The sequence below is a fragment of the Mesoplodon mirus genome, assembly GCF_964341445.2.
Source record: "Mesoplodon mirus genome assembly, chromosome: 13".
Classification (NCBI taxonomy): domain Eukaryota; kingdom Metazoa; phylum Chordata; class Mammalia; order Artiodactyla; family Ziphiidae; genus Mesoplodon; species Mesoplodon mirus.
Genome location: NC_138989.1, coordinates 65308774 through 65325259, shown reverse-complemented (window position 1 = coordinate 65325259; position 16486 = coordinate 65308774). Strand labels below are relative to the sequence as shown.

Below are 16486 nucleotides of genomic sequence, written 5' to 3'. Positions count from 1 at the left end.
CGTCCCTGAGTGAAATCTAAGGTGGACTCGCTTCCTAACAGCTAATAGGATTATCAGGAATCATCTGGAGCATTCTGCTTCTGTTCCTTTTCCTCTACATTTCCTAATTCCCTTTGTTAGTCCTCATGACTGTAGAGAAGGACACAAACCTAATTTTGTGCTTTTAATTCATTGCTCACACATGTTGGAGTAACCACGGGGCCAGGACTGTTGCATCTGACAGGAAGTCACAGGTCCGGCTCTTCCACTCACGGATCATGCTTGCATCACTGGGAGATACAGCCACAGGAAGCACTGAGACTGAATTTTATGTTGTAAAATGCTTACGTTTAGAATCATGGGATTTAAGTGGGATTTTCTCCAAGTAGATTGACGAAAACGTCATTGGTTTAGCAACCACAAGGCTTTCATATAACACTGGGCATAGATTGTTCTTTCCATAAGCAGAGGAAAAAAACCCTCTTATATAGTAGATACATGGGACGTTGATTCTCAGAGCCTCATTTCAACTTCTTGCTAAAGAATAATTAAGGCATGACTTTTCTAAGAATGGGTGATGCCCCTTGAAGGCTTGAAAAGCTGTCACATTTGCTGATAACGTAAATCCTAAGAATGTTCAAAGGAGATAACTCTTAAGAAATCAAAGACAACTTCCTATCTGTGCATTTGTCTTAGTAGGAATTCTGTTTCCCGGATATCTTTCTGATGTACTGTGGCAAAGGCTGTCTTCTCGCCTGATATAATCACACAAACTCTCCTTCACTCAGAGACACATCAGTCTGGGCAGGGGCGTGCCAGCAAAGCCTCTCATGTGCCCTTGCCCCCACACCCACCATATGTCACCCACATGTAACTCCCAGCATGGACATTTCATACATGGCAGAGATCCTTGCTTTGCCAGAATTTGCCTAAACATGATTCAGAATCTTTCTCCAAATCTGCATCTCCCACTCCCACTTAATTCACATATTAATCTGAAAAAAAATGTGTGTAAAGAAATATTGTCACAGACACAGTAGTTAGGACTCTTACATGTTACATTTTGAGGCCATATCCTCCCCTTTTTTTAAAAAAAATATTACAGTCTTGACGAGTAAAAAGTAAAGGACTCATTAAAAATGGAACTTGTCTCTGTTTACATATTATACATCAGTTCATGACTAGTGCATGAGCTCACTTTATGTTCCATAATTAGATATATTGAAACATAAAATATGACCATCACCATCTAGATTAATGTCATCCATTATTCGGGATCTGATTTTCCTAGGTAAGTGACAATATGACGGTGGTAGGATACTGGTAAGCAAGGAGAACAGGCAATTTGAGAAGTAAATTAATCCATTAGATTTGAAGTATTGCCCCCAAATCCCAGTAAGTGAGTTCATTTTCTTCTCAAAGTGACATGGGCCTAGTTTGGCTCATTTTATCCCAAATAAATTTGGGCAGTTATTCCACTAACTCACCCAGTGCAGGACTCAATTTTCCCAACTCATTTTCCGCCCCCCATAACTCTTAGTTTTTCTACAAACAGCCATTTTTACCTCTTTGTTCATTCATTCCTTTATTCACTCACTCAACAAGTATCTGTTAAGCCCCTGGCCATATTCTAAGCACTGGTAGATGCATCAGTGGGGAAGAAAAAATAATCCCTGCCCTCATTGAGCTTATATTCTACTTAGACTTCTATTTCATAGTAATGCATTTATTTTTCTGACATCTCACTCTCTTGGCCAGGTATCTGAGTCCTGTCCAAAATAACGAGCCCACTGCAGGAAGGGCAAGCAATTCCAATTATCTGTGGCTCCCCCTCTGGGCTCACTTTCAGCACAAGAAGTTCTGCCAGTAAATTCTCTCCTTTTGCCCTTCATCTGCCACCGTGGAATCAAAACATTCTCCTCTTCCCAGGCTTCTGAATTGGAATTGATTTGCCTTCAAAACAGGGGCTTTGACTCAATACTGCAGCTCAGTCTTCTTGAGGAGTTTACACACTTGGCAACTTCCACTGCCATCTCAGCTCTAATGACTTTTTTTTTTAATTTATTTTACTTTTGGCTGCTTTGTTTCTTTGTTGCTGTGCGTGGCTTTCTCTAGTTGCAGTGAGCGGGGGCCACTCTTCAGTGCAGTGCGCAGGCTTTTCATTGCAGTGGCTTCTCTTACTGCAGAGCACAGGCTCTAGGCACACGGGCTTCAGTAGTTGTGGCTTGCGTGCTCTAGAGCGCAGGCTCAGTAGTTGTGGCTCGCGGGCTCTAGAGCACAGGCTCAGTAGTTGTGGTGCACGGGCTTAGTTGCTCCATGGCATGTGGGATCTTCCCGGACCAGGGCTTGAACCCATGTCCCCTGCACTGGCAGGCAGATTCTTAACCACTGCACCACAAGGGAAGCCCGAACTAATGACTTTTGAATTAGACATTTCTAACCGCATTGAACCTATTCTCTCAACTCTAAGCTCACCGAATGGACACTTGTTGTCCCGGCCTTCAAGGCCCCTCCCTGTCTGCGTGCTGTCCTTCCAGCAGCGTCCCCGGCTGCTGGCCTTCGAGCCTGGGCGCTGGTCCCACACGACTCTCCAGGCCCACGGGTGAGCCATCGGCCTCGCTGTTTGCTCACAGGGGTCTCTCCCCATGCAATGCCAACTTCCTCCCTGCCCCCAGTCCCTCCCCCACAGGTCATAACCCATCTGTCAAGGCCTTTCTCAAACTTCCCCTGTGGCGGGAGAACCTGCCCTTACTTCCTTCTCCTTTGGGCCCCCGCACCAACCCCCAGAAAATAGAGAGAAATTTCAAACTGAAGACATCCTCCTTTTCATGACCCACCTTAACCTGGACCTGTGAGAGAAGGGTCTAACAGGGACATTTTGCTCAGGCTTCAGATTCCAGTGGGCTTCAGATTCTGGCTGATGGCATGATGGTGGACAGCTCTTCACAAGTGTGGGTTCAACCTTCTGTTGTATCCTCTGTTTTCCTAAGAGTTTTTTTAATTTTTTGCCACCGGTCACAGACATCATTAGTGTCACTTGTAATATTCAGAGGTGGTCGCCTGACCTGAGCTTTCAGGACAGGTGTCCGCTCACCTTGTAGCTCTCTTCTTGGTGGTAACTTACTTCCCAGGGAGCCCCTGAGGTCCCCACTGCCCAGCCAGCCATCGTGCTCTTAGATATGCAAGGTATTATAACTGTCTTCTGAGCCACCTCATGGTGGGCTTCTTAACTTTAGCTTTGTATTTCTTCATTTGTAACTTTCAATCAATGGCCCTTTATAATTTTCTATATTTTGAATTTAATTTTGAAACTGATTTGCATAAAATGGGACTGCTCCACATTCAGTGTTGCTGTTATTCATAGACCAGTGCTTATCTCCTTTTTGTCAAGTAAGTAATAATATTTGATCCATTTGCAGCTCTTTCCATCACACATAGAAGAGCCTGCAGCTCAGGCCTGTTCAGACCATAATTTAGCTGAATTATTATTTTTATTTTATTTATTTTTTGCTGTGTTGGGTCTTTGTTGCTGCGCGCAGGCTTTTCTCTGGTTGCCGCGAGCGGGGGCTACTCTTCTTGCGGTGTGTGGGCTTCTCATTGCAGTGGCTTCTCGTTGCAGAGCACAGGCTCTAGGCATGCAGACTTTAGTAGTTGTGGCATGCAGGCTCAGTAGTTGTGGCTCACGGGCTTAGTTGCTCCACGACATGTGGGATCTTCCCAGACCAGGGATCAAACCCATGTCCCCTGCATTGGCAGGCAGATTCTTAACCACTGCACCACCAGGGAAGCTCAGTTTAGCTGAACTGATCATATAGATAGATGCTTCTCCTAGAGTTTGCTGTTCAAAGCCACCTACAGTCTTCCAACCCCAGTGTTGGCCAGTCTGCCTGGGAGGGCAGCCTTCTGGGGCAGTGCGCTTCCATGTTGTGTCATGCTCCCACTGTTCTTGTTCATTCTGCTAAACTATAACCCCTCTTAGAGGAGCAGCAGTTATTCCTCTTTCTTTCCTCTACGGCCTCAAGCACAGTGCTTCGTATATAGGTGGCTCTTACCAGTGTTTAGTTTAAGGACCCATCACTGAAGGACCAGCGTTTACACAATGAGAGTAAATGAGGGAAGGAATGGAAGGGAAACTGGCTCATCCCAAATTCACCTGTGGATAAAATAATTGTATGTAATTGCCTACCTGGATATCTTATGACAGAAGCTTGAAACAGGGTACTTTCCATCTGCATGGAACCTGCCCACCACGGCCCACGTGTGTGCTGCCAGCAGTAACTCACCTCGTCCATCCTGTCGCACGCCCTCTCCCAGCAGTGCCGGCCGGCCGAGCTACTGACCATCACCCATCCCTTGTCTGTTCAGAGGCTTGAAACGGTCTTTGAAAGAATTTTTTGTAATGTGCTATATAGCTATTTGATTTTAAATTGCACTAAACTTTCTGGAAACATGCCAGGGGCTTGCTCGAGTTTCTGATGCTATCTATATAATGGTGGAAGGGGGAAAACTCCATTGAACTTTTGTGGTAATAAAATTATTGCAGTTGAGCCCTACATCTGTTCGCTGAACTTCCTGTGGGTTTTCACCAGATCACATGGCTGAAGCAGAGACAGTCTTTAAAGCTTTGGGTCTGCTTATTATACCCGAGCCTCAACCACCAAATCAGACCTTTGCTTTGTCTCTGGGCTGGGCGTCCGGATGTCCCACTGCGGTGGGTTGATTCACTGGAGCTGATAAAAACATTCCGGCCAAACTTGAGAGTCTAGCATTACCTCTGGCTCCAAAAGTCAAAACAACAAGATTGTTGTAAGTAGCTTTGGATTGAGACCAAGCTCCAAGCTTGAGAGATGGTTTTTCCCTCCTCGTTGAGCTGAGTCACAAGACAACTGTCTCAGAAAGAGAGGGGCGAAAGCCTGGGCCTGTGGTGACCAGCAACCCGCCCTCTGCTAGCCCCTTCCAGATGAATTCTTGCCGTAACTGTCAAATCAAAGCCCCCGTCCCCGCAGACCTCCCTCCTCCGCTTTCCCAGAGCCTTAGCCTCAAGCACATCCACCCAGCAGTCACTGGCTGGAGCCCACAGGGGCCTGAGAAGGGGAGAGGGGAGATGAGGTAGAGGTGGGAGAAGGCCCAGGTGGCCTGGGCCCTGCTGGCCGGGTCAGGAGTGAAGACACTCTAGAGTGAGGAAGCTGGGCTTCCCCCAGCCATCACAGGATGGCATTAGCGTTCTCCACAGGCTTGAAAAGAACATAAAGGAAAGTGATTTTTTCTAGGTTGTTGATCTGGCATTCAGACTATGACATTTCTTGGACTGAATTCTGACAAAATGTGTCCCCAGTGTCATTAGTGCTAAATAAAACCGTTTGCCTTTCTTTTCCTTAGCTCTCAGACTTCTAAGAGGATTAAAGGAGCACTTTCTTTCTTTTTCTTTTTTTGTTTTGTTTTGTTTTTTTGTTTTGTTTTTTGCGGTACGCAGGCCTCTCACCTTTGTGGCCTCTCCCATTGTGGAGCACAGGCTCCGGACGCGCAGGCTCAGCGGCCATGGCTCACGGGCCCAGCTGCTCCGCGGCATATGGGATCCCCCTGGACCAGGGCACGAACCCGTGTCCCCTGCATCGGCAGGCAGACTCTCAACCTCTGCGCCACCAGAGAAGCCCTTCTTTTTTTTGGCCGCATGGCTTGTGGGATCTTAGTTCCCTGACTAGGGATAGAACCCAGGCCACGGCAGTGAAAGCACTGGGTCCTAACCACTGGAGTGCCAGGGAAGTCCCGAGGAGCACATGTTTTTAAGAAAGTCTGTTTCACTCTCAGCCCATGTGGGCTCTCTCTCTGGCTAGATAGACAGGGAGACTTGGGGGGTGTCAAATTTGGTGCAGCTTGGACACAGCTAGTTACGCCGAGGCTGCATTCCCATTCCATCAGGTCAACTGAACAGTGTTTTCCAAACTCTTTTGCGATTTATGCGTATTATTCACCCTTTTAAAATGTTCCCAGTACACTATCTTAAAAACAACTCATTGCAGGAAAAAGGAAGCTTTTTACCTTGTGCTTTGTTATGTTCACTTTGTTGTAGCCAGTCCTAGACAACATGCTCTGTTTTTCTTGCTAATTGTGTTTTACCCCCCTTTATGAACCTTTTGAGTGCTGGTGAAAAGTTTCAAGCAAATAACTCAAGAAATAATATCAGAAACTAACACACCATTGTAAAGCAATTATACTCCAATAAAGATGTTAAAAAATTGTATAAAGAATTTAAAAAATAGTTACAGGAAAGTTGCAAAAAAAGAAAAAGAAATAATATCTCACAGCTCACTTGTAGCCTTGAGGCGAGAGGAACTGGTACTGGAGCTCGAGGGGCGTGCAAGCGTGCTGTCTGCAGTGTTCGGGTTTTGCTCGTAATAGAAGTATGTTCGTGCTGCTCTGTTTGTGCTTGCTCTTTGGGTTCCCGCATGTCCAGTGGTGCACGCTCCATGGAAGGGGCCGGGCCTTCATTCTCTAGCACAGACGGGGCCACGCCTGGGACCTCAGCCCACTTAGCCACGAGCTCTCAGGCCACAGCAGCTCAACCATGGCCTCGTGTTTGTCTTGATTTTAAGCAATTGGGAGTCTCAGCCTTTAAAACCAACTGCTGTCAACCCACAGGACAGCTCAGGAACCTTCAGATATTGACCTTCTCCACTGAGACTGCCCCAGGTGAAGCCTGGCTAAGTGCAAACCAGCAAGTGCTTGACTTGGGGGTTCCCACTGAACCCAACTCATTCAGCCCTTTCTCCAGCTGGGCCTAGCAGAGCCCGGGAGGCATGCAGAGAATGCCAGTGTGTAGACCTTACTGGGGTCATCTTGTAAAACCACACCCAATAGAATCAGAAGGAGCTTAAAGGTCCTTCATTTTACACAAGATGAGATCCCTGCGTCCTGGAGAAATGCTGTGACTTGCCCCAAACTGTTCAGCCTGCCAGTAGCTGAGCCAAGACAGAGCAAAGGCCTCCTGACCCCCCAGCCTGGGGTCACCTGGACTCCAGAGCCGGAGATCAGTTCCATCCCTTCCCTGTGAGGACACTCAGGCACAAAGGGTTAGCGACTTGGTGGCTAGGGGACATGGAAGAAGTGTTTGAGGCACATTATCATTACTGGTAAGACATGGAAACCTCCCGTCCATGTAGGATATAGACATTTTCAAGAAACCCGCGGCTGGGTACCTGTTGCCTCTGGAGAGGCCCCGGCGGAGAGGTGTAGTTTCCTTCGGCCTCTGGCTCTACCACGTCCTAGCTCTGTCCTCTTTGGCCTGTTATTTATCCTTTTGAACCTTGGTTTTCTTAGTCATTCAATAGAGTTAATAACACCTACGTCACAGGATTATGTGCAGATTTGAAGTCACGCGCTTTTTCATTTAACTCATCATTCAACAAGCATTTCCTAAGTGTCAGTAGTATGCCAGATGCTCGCAAGGTCCCTGCCCTCTTGGGGCCTGTATTCTAGTGGGGAAACATAGTACCCGAGTAAACAAACACACACACAAGCTAAACCCCAATTGCCGTGAAGGAGATACGCCGATGAGCTGAGAGGTGCCGCTTTTGCTACCGGGTGGTCGTGGGCGAAGTGAAAGGCACCGGCACGTGGGCACTGTCAGCGTGTCACTTCCCCTGAGCGGGGTGGGCCCTGTGAGCTAGCAGAAGGCCTGGCGTCCTCGCTCCTGGTCACCTCAGCCGCTTCAGCCAGGGCCCCTCGGGGTTAGATGCCACACCCCTGTCGGAGGTTGTTGAACGTGCCGCATAATCATCCAGGGGGACGGTGAGCCTGGTGTCAAATACGGCTTAGAGGTGACCCTTCTCTTCTCATCACATGGCCGCATGCCCCCCTCGGAGCCAGTCCTCAGCTCCAGTTGAGTTAAACAGCTACGTCACAGGATTGTGGGCAGACGTGAAGCCACGCGTTCGTTCACTTAACTCACCGTTCACCAAGTGAGGACTCTGAGACAGACAGAAGGCAGTTCTTCAGAACCTAGCTTCTCGCAGTGACAGAACTGTGTTCTTTAAAAATGTTAATGAAGATGAGTCTGTCACTTTTAAGCTATTTGTCAGCACTTGTTCCTGGGTTTTCACATGGAGTACAGACTCCGGACGCGCAGGCCCAGCAGCCATGGCTCACGGGCCCAGCTGCTCCGCGGCATGTGGGATCTTCCCGGACCGGGGCACGAACCCGTGTCCCCTGCATCGACAGGCGGACTCTCAACCACTGCGCCACCAGGGAAGCCCAATGTTTCTTTTTTTAAATAAATTTATTTATTTTATTATTTTATTTTATTTATTTATGATTTTTGGTTGTGTTGGGTCTTCGTTGCTGCGTGCGGGCTTTTCTCTGGTTGAGGCGAGCCGGGGCTACTCTTCATTGCGGTGCACGGGCTTCTTATTGTGGTGGCTTCTCTTGTTGCAGAGCACGGGCCCTAGGCATGTGGGCTTCAGTAGTTGTGGCTCACGGGCTCTATCTAGAGCACAGGCTCAGTAGTTGTGGCACTTGGGCTTAGTTGCTCCGCGGCATGTGGGATCTTCCTGGACCAGGGCTCAAACCTGTGTCCCCTGCATTGGCAGGCGGATTCTTAACCACTGTGCCACCAGGGAAATCCTATGTTTCTGTTATTAATAACAGAGTCAGGAAACAGGGTTGCCAAGTGAGAAGTGTCCAGTTGGGTAGAATAAGAGACACGGGCTTAGGACCAGGCCAGGGGGTATTTCTAGTCTTTAGATTTGATCACTGAAAGTTCTAAAATAAGAGCATACCTTACATTTGCATATCACTTCAATGTCAGTCATAATAGCCAACATTTATTGAGTGCTTCGTCAAAAGTGTGTTAGGCGCTTTTACATGGCTCATCTCATTTCTGTGAAATAGAATGGTTAAATTCAAAATCTCAGAGTAGAGTAAACTCTACCTTTTAAGAGCCTGAGTCTGAGTGAGGGTACAAGACTTGTCCCAAGTCACCTGGCTAATACGGATTGGACTTTCTTTCAGCTCTTAAATGCTGAGATTGTATACATCTTATTCACAGCTATGTTTTTAGTACTGTGCTTGCTACACAGTAGGCCCTCAGTAAGTATTTGCTGAATGAAAGAATGAATGAATGAGGAAAGGGGGGCCTAGGACTCAAATCATATGCCTGCTTTTCAGGTACTTTTTCTAGTTACTTCGAAGATTAAATGAGTAACTGTATGTCAAGTGTTTGAACATTCCTGCTATGTAGTACGTAATCAGTTATGGTAGCTATAAACGTTACCCATAATCTCAGAATTAATTAAGTTTTTACGGAGAACTTCTATAGAAATAATCATTGATCAGCTTGAAAAACTTCATAATGAAATACATTGCTGTTGTCAGGTAAAGTGTATACTTTTTTATACTATTTTTTATGTACTGTTTTATATTATATATGGATATTCTTGCCACTCTGGATATCACCCTCCATTGAGATTTTGTTTATGACACTTAACTCCAGAGTGAGATGGATTATTGTTTTGACTTAAACTCGAGCCAAGACTAAAAACGAGGCATTTTCAGCTCCGTTTTCACCAGGTGGTGGAAGGGTAACCATGGGGGTTCCAGGTGCTTCTCCTGGTGGCCTTTCCTAGATCTGCCTGTGTGTGATCTAAAGGCAGTCTTTGATTCATTACTCTTCCTAACTGGAAAGTCATCAGAATTTCCCCAAAACCATGAGGGCGGGTAGACTTAGTGCCAGCACATGAACATAGGGCCACCCCACTGAGCAGGCTTTGCCTAAGTTTCTTTAATTCAGTTGGAGGGAATTCTTAGGAAAGCAGCTTGCTCGTTTTACTTCCCATCCCACCCTCCCTGGAGGTACAGAAAGCAGTCTCGGGTAAGTTGCCTCACACCCTTTCCTAAGGCCTGCCTTCGTAGGAACACCCCTAAATATGTCACTCGATGGAGAAAAGGTTTCACATCTTTTAGTCATTTTTATCACTGTGAGCAACAAGCGCGCCTTGTTGGTGACATTACCACTTAGAAATGTAGGAGGTTATTATTCCAGCTGAAAGGGGCAATGTGGGGGGCTCTGGCCTTTTCAAACCACCACCTCCGCTCCCCCAGCCCCTCACTTCTCTCCAAGGCAGCGTGAGAAGTTTTCTAAAGTTGAGGCCATTCCAAGAACTAGGACTTGCATCCTCATTATTAGGGGGTAAAGTTCTTTTCTTCTTCACACACAGTCCCCCATACTTTCTTTTTTTTTTTGCGGTACGCAGGCCTCTCACTGCTGTGGCCTCTCCCGTTGCAGAGCACAGGCTCCGGACGCGCAGGCTCAGCGGCCATGGCTCACGGGCCCAGCCGCTCCGCGGCATATGGGATCTTCCCGGACCGGCGCACGAGCCCGCGTCCCCTGCATCAGCAGGCGGACTCTCAACCACGGCGCCACCAGGGAAGCCCCTCCCCCATACTTTCTTGATTCTTGGCATCATTGTGGGCTCCGTCATTTCTATCAGGAGCAGCAGTGTGTGCGCTGCATTCTGTCCATACAGTGGAAGGGCACAGGACTAACCCCGAAGGGCCCCGTGGAGCCTTGGAGAATTGCATTTTAGGACAAAGCACTAGGGTGGCTATGACTGTGGTATCTCTTTTCAAACTGGGTCCCACCCAGTCAGACCCAGGCTTCCATCTTGACTCCAGCCCACAGGCTGTGTGACCTAGAACCAGCCGCTTAGCTGCTCCAGGCCCCGCTTCACCTTCCATTGGTGGGGTTGGCCACGTGGGCCTCAGCAGGACACCGTGGTGACTGACCACAACACAAGTGGGGAGCCTGCAGACCGACCTGGTGCTCAGGGGGTGCTTGGTTGGTGGCAGCTGCGTGCTACACCCTGCTGCTACCAATGCAGATTTGTCATGGGAAAGAAGATCATGGTGTTGCTACCTATAAGACACCTGATTCCAGGACAGAGGCCTATTGCCGCCTCCAGGAACCCTGTCCCCACCCCTGAGAACCCCGTGCCAGGCCGGAAGCAGCACAGAACATGTGAGGAGGCTCATCAAGGAAGCCCCAGGCCCCCAGAGACCACCCAGCTGCTGAGCGGCTATGGTGCACCCAGAGAACGGGGCGGGGGGGTTCGGCCCAGGGTGGGAGAGGTTCAAGGAGACTTAGTGGGTGGATGGCAAGGGAATGGAAGGCTGGGGGACCTCACTGAAGTCCAGTCAGATCAGTACGTGCAGGAAGTGGTGTCACATCCCTGAGCTGATCATACGTCGTCAGCCAGAATGACCCCACGAGCGCAGTGGGAGGACTTGTCCCCTGCACTGTAATCAGTGTGGCCCTCAGCGCACACGGAGACTTTCAGCCTTACACTGATGATACTAAAGAACTGATTTGAAACACTGGTGGTCTGAAAAGGCTTGGGTTTGCATTAAACCTGAGTAGTTTTGCAAAGTATGGGGTAAAAAGTGTAGGAGGGAGGATATAGGGGTAGGTAGTGCTGGAGTCTGGGCCACTTATAAAGCCCATTTGTGTATATTCTATATTTACTGATGCCCTGGGGGCTGTGGAATAGAATTGGTTTTCGTTAAAGCCATAACAGATGGGGGCTGTGCCGTCTGTGGTATGCTGAAGTAACATCCATGACCAGAGGACCCTCCTTTGCACGAATTCCTATACACTTCTTTAAGATTTAGCTCAAAACTCACCTTGCCACAAAGCATTTCCTGCTTAACGCCGCCCCTCTGGCATCATTCTGGAACTCTGAGGATCCAGCACTTAGATGTTTAGTCTTAATCATTGCAAATGTTGTCTTAAAAATCTCTAACTCTGGGGCTTCCCTGGTGGCGCAGTGGTTGAGAGTCAGCCTGCTGATGCAGGGGACGCGGGTTCGTGCCCCGGTCCGGGAAGATCCCACATGCCGCGGAGCGGCTGGGCCTGTGAGCCATGGCCGCAGAGCCTGCGTGTCCGGAGCCTGTGCTCCGCAACGGGAGAGGCCACAACAGTGAGAGGCCCCCGTACCGCAAAAAAAAAAAAAAAAAAAAAAAAAAAGCTCTAACTCCACCCCCTTTTCTGTTTAAAATCTTTTAAATCCACCCAACTAGTGTCATTTTAGTTCAGGCCCATTTGCCCTTCACCTGGACCAGGCCCTGTCCCTGCCGGATGCCCTCCAGTTCTCCACTCTGTGATCGGAGTGGTCCCTGCACAGAGCCACTCTCATCTAGCCCCCTTCTGAGACCCTTCAAAGGCTTCCGGGGCCTTCACGTCGAGGCCAGGGTTCTTCATGTGGCGGCATCCTCCCCTCTGGGCCCTGCTCACCAGGGCTTCCTCTCCCTTCCCCCCTCCTCCTCCCTCCAGCATCAAGCGCCTCATGCCTTCCCTCCGTGCTGTTCCCTCTTCATCTGGCTGCCCCTCCCCGCCTCCCTCAGGCCTCGAGCCCCTAGTCCTTCCCTTCTTCCTACTCTGTTATCATTGTTTTGTTGCTGCTGCTGCTTCTGTTTGTCCCTCTGCTCCACGAGAAGGCACCTTCCGTGAGGACAGGGACTGTGTATCCCCAGGCCCTGGTGCACACACGGCCTGGTGCAGAGAAGCGGACGTCCAACCAGTATGATAATCAATGAATGACTCACGTAAGAGGGATTGAGCAAGATAATATACGTAAAGTATTTATCATTGTGCCGGGGACATCGTTGGTCCTTATACGGCTGATTGTTTCATTGATTCATTCATCAAGTTGTTTATTAAGTGTCTGGCCACCCTTTAAGGAGACACAGCGACAAACACAATGGGTATAGAAATCTCTGCCCCCGTGGGCCACGCGTTCTGTGTGTGTGTTTCCCCCCCCCTCTTGTCCCTTTCAGCCCTCTCCCGCGACCTTCCGCCGTACCCCTCGTCTTAGGACACTGTTGCCCCCTTCTCCCCGCCCCACCCGGGGACACAGGTCACCGAACTGCAGCCACTCCTGTCAGAATCACCTTCGCCTGGGAGGCGGCCGGGGGGCTTTTAGTAGATTCCAGCAGCCCCTCAGGCTGCTGAAGGAGGAATCACGTCCTCTGCCCTGGCTGAAATAAAGAGGTCAGGAGTAAACTCAGAAAATCAAGAGCCCGAATCCTGGCGAAACGCTGCAGTGGAAGTGCTACTTACAGGGCCTCGAACCTGCGCGTTGGGACCGCAGAGAGGGGCCCGGTCGCCTGGAAGCCTTTGTAGAGCCAGGAACCGCCCCCGCCGCCCCCGCCGCCAGGGGGGGGAAGAGGGGGCTCGAGCTGTGCCGAGGCCCACCGTGGGCGCTGCCTGCCCGCACAGTCAAGGCTGAGGAGCTGTAAAGGGAGGTCTTCACCCCCACGGTGACGCAGCCCTGAGAGGGAAGCGTCTCAAGGAGGCCCAGCCATCAGTAGCCCAGTGGTGCAGTGGATAGTCTTTGTCAAACACTGTCTGTACCTGGGCGGGGCCTGTTTCCCTGCCCGAGGTCTCTCACCCCACCTCCTCCCGTCCAGGTCCCTGCTCCCCTCAGCACACTGACGTCCCTGACCAGGGCCGGTGCGGTTGTCCCCTTCCTACAGGTGATCCACGTGTCCTCCAGAGTCATCTGGAAGCTGGATCTGCGGCCCCGGGGCTCACAGGCCCTCCGACCAGTCAGGGAAGGTGGGCTCCCTGCACCCTGCACACATGCCGCGTATAAGCTACTGCTGCTTTCCAATGGGGCTGTGAGATTGATTACATCATCCTCTTTTCGTTGCAGAAATTTCCAGAACTGAAATTCAAATATGTGGAAGAGGAGCAGCCTGAGGAGTTTTTTATCCCCTATGTCTGGTCCCTGGTGTACAACTCAGCGGTAGGCCTGTACTGGAACCCGCAGGACATCCAGCTGTTCACGATGGATTCCGACTGAGGACGGGACGCCGTCTCCCACCCTGACCCCCTCAAGCCAAGCAGCCCTTCTAGTTATTTTCTTTCTGGGGAACAGAGGTAGACAGATTCCCTGGTGCATCTTCTATTAAAGAGGATCACACAGGCGTGTTTCCCTTGCACACTTGGGTTTGGAGAGTTGGTGCCAGTTGGCAGTAGATCACTCAGTTTAGATTATAGTGCAAAAAAGGGGAGGGGAGTTACACACTAATAAATGGAAAAACCTGCTAGTTCACATGCGATTTTATTTCTAAACCAAAAATCTAGAGCTTTTCCAGGAACTTGATGCCTTAGGCATATAACACTTTACCAGTACATACTTCTTTTTCTTTTCTTTTCTTTTCTTTCCCGCCCCCCCACCCCGACCCCGGCATGTTCAGGATTTTTGTTTTGGTCATGTGTGTGTGTGTTTCAACATTGAGAAATATCAACCTGAAAAGATGACAAGACAGGAATTAATAAGGAAATGAAGCCGTGTATGCATGCAGTTGCCTTTCAGAAGGCCCATGATGTAAGCCTAGGCGGTTGGATATAAGCCTTTAGATCCTGGCATCTTTCCCTCAAAGAAAGAAGTAGCTCCTTCTCATGAAGCCCAGATTAGCTTTTTTGTGGATTTGGCCTCTGAGCTGTAGCTGAATTAAATTGGAGTCTAGCACAAATTAAGTTAATCTACTCTGTATTAATCATTGGGAAAAGAAAAGCTTCATTTTGAAAGCAATCTTTTTTCTTCAACCAGACTAATAGGAGAAAAAGGAGACCAATTTGATTAATACAGTATTCCACATGAGCGTAAACACATGTTTTTCTCTCCACTTCTGACTTTGTTTAAACTCTTTGGGGCCTGTGTGATCGCAGTTGTCTCCCTGAGCTTCTCTGAGGGAAACAGCCGCTGGGGTCGCCCTGAGCAGAGCAGTGCGCACTGGGGACAGAGGGGACAGGCCTTTCGAGTCACGCGCTAGGCCCGTGGCCACCCCTTCACGGCCTAGTTTCACTCTCAAAGACACAAAAAGTATTTGCTTTTCTGCATAGGAAGCACGTAATCCCAGATGAGACCGACCGAGCACCCGTTTCAGCCTGCCGTTGCCTAATCTGTATCGGAGGCAGCTTCTCTCCCCTGTCCCTGTGTCCCCGGCCTGGAGGCTGGAGTCATTTTGGTTCATCACCATCTTCTGAGGGTCTGGGAAGAGACAACTTCTGTCACAACGAGCTCTGGAAAAGGCTGAAAGCATGACATGTGGTTTCCACTCATGAAAAGCCTGGCTGCTCCATCCCCTCAGCAGTCTCTGAGGTCGGCCGGGCGGTTTCATTTTCATCAGGACAGGGGCTGAGACCGAAGCTCCCTGCGGCTGACTGACTGAGGAAGGGCCCTCACTGGCGGGTGGACCCAGGAGGCACGTGCGGCCTGCCCGCTGCTTCCTCAGCCTCAGGCCTCTGACGTGTCTCCACGAGTGGCCGGGGACTCTGGTACTTCACTAAAGGTCACAGGGACAGGGCCTCAGACCCGCAGATGAGTCACGTGAAGCGCTTCTGCTCAGTCTGGCTCGTGGGGAGAGGCAGTTTGAAGGTGGAAGGAGGAATCCTCCAGTCAGAAAGGGGCAATGATTGGATAATCATTTCAGGTAGCAATTATTTTTATTTCCTATATGGGAACGTGATATATAGCTTTAATTCGTTTCCAAAGCACTTTGATCCGCTTTCCTTCATTTAAACCAAGACACAGTTTTGAAAGGATCACATGGAGCAGCTGAACCCCTGGTAGGACCCCAGAACTAACCCAGGAGGCTGAGGACTGGGAAGTGCCATGGGGCAGTCACTGGGCTGCAGGACTGTCAGTTCTTGTGACAGGAGGAGATATGGTCCCCCAGAACTCGGTCGTCGAGCGCAAACTGCCAAGGAAGCCTTGATCGAGGGAGTCCTGCAGTCTCTTCCCCAGGCCACCTGGCTCACCAGGTGCCCCCAAAGCCCCGTTCTCTGGCAGTGTCCTCTCCCTCCCTCCCCGCCACTTTTAATTACGCACACAGTAGAAGTGCTCGCTGGCCTAAAAGCTGAGCTGGGGCTACAGCCTCGGAGGAAGTGTGTGAGTACACACTCCCAGACACCACTGCATCACTGCTTCCACTCTGCAAATCCGCCAGGAGTCTCCTCTTTATTTTTGTGGAAGATTTATTACATGACAATAAATTTAAATGATAAGCTTGAATTATGCTTGCATTAATTTGCTTCAAAATTGTTTGGTTTTCCACAAAGTAAAAATGTGTAGAATGAGGCAATACAAGACCATCATGTGTTTGATTGTAAATTAACATCTGATTTTACCCAAGATACAGAGCTGTTACTGCAATGTGTCATCTCTTCAACAAAGGGTTCTGTCATAATATTTATTTTTAAAAGAATGTGCCCCGTTCAGTAGCACCTTTCCTATCTAGAGTTCAAGGCACTGTGCAAAAAAGCTTCAGAATCATAACTCTGGTTCCCACATCACCCACTGAGGCTGGTGTCATAGGATCTGTAAACAACAGCCTCGCAAGGTTGGCATCACAGGATGGCCACCATTCAACAGTGCAGATGGAAACAAGGCTGTGGAGCAGCTCAAGGACAAAGACAGAGAAAGGAAAGAAAAGAAGGTCCCCGAAGCAC

General features: G+C 49.3%; 1 protein-coding gene across 2 annotated transcripts in view; it reads left to right on the top strand.

Moving 5' to 3' along the window:
- Positions 1 to 16126, top strand: part of DYM (dymeclin) — a 378609-nt gene extending 362483 nt beyond the window's left edge. For both annotated transcript variants that reach the window (XM_082641320.1, XM_082641321.1), the window contains one exon: positions 13683 to 16126. In XM_082641320.1, coding sequence (XP_082497446.1) covers positions 13683 to 13832 — 150 coding nt within the window. In that variant the 3' untranslated portion in view covers positions 13833 to 16126. The remainder of the gene's footprint in view (positions 1 to 13682) is intronic.
- Positions 16127 to 16486: the final 360 nt, after the last annotated feature.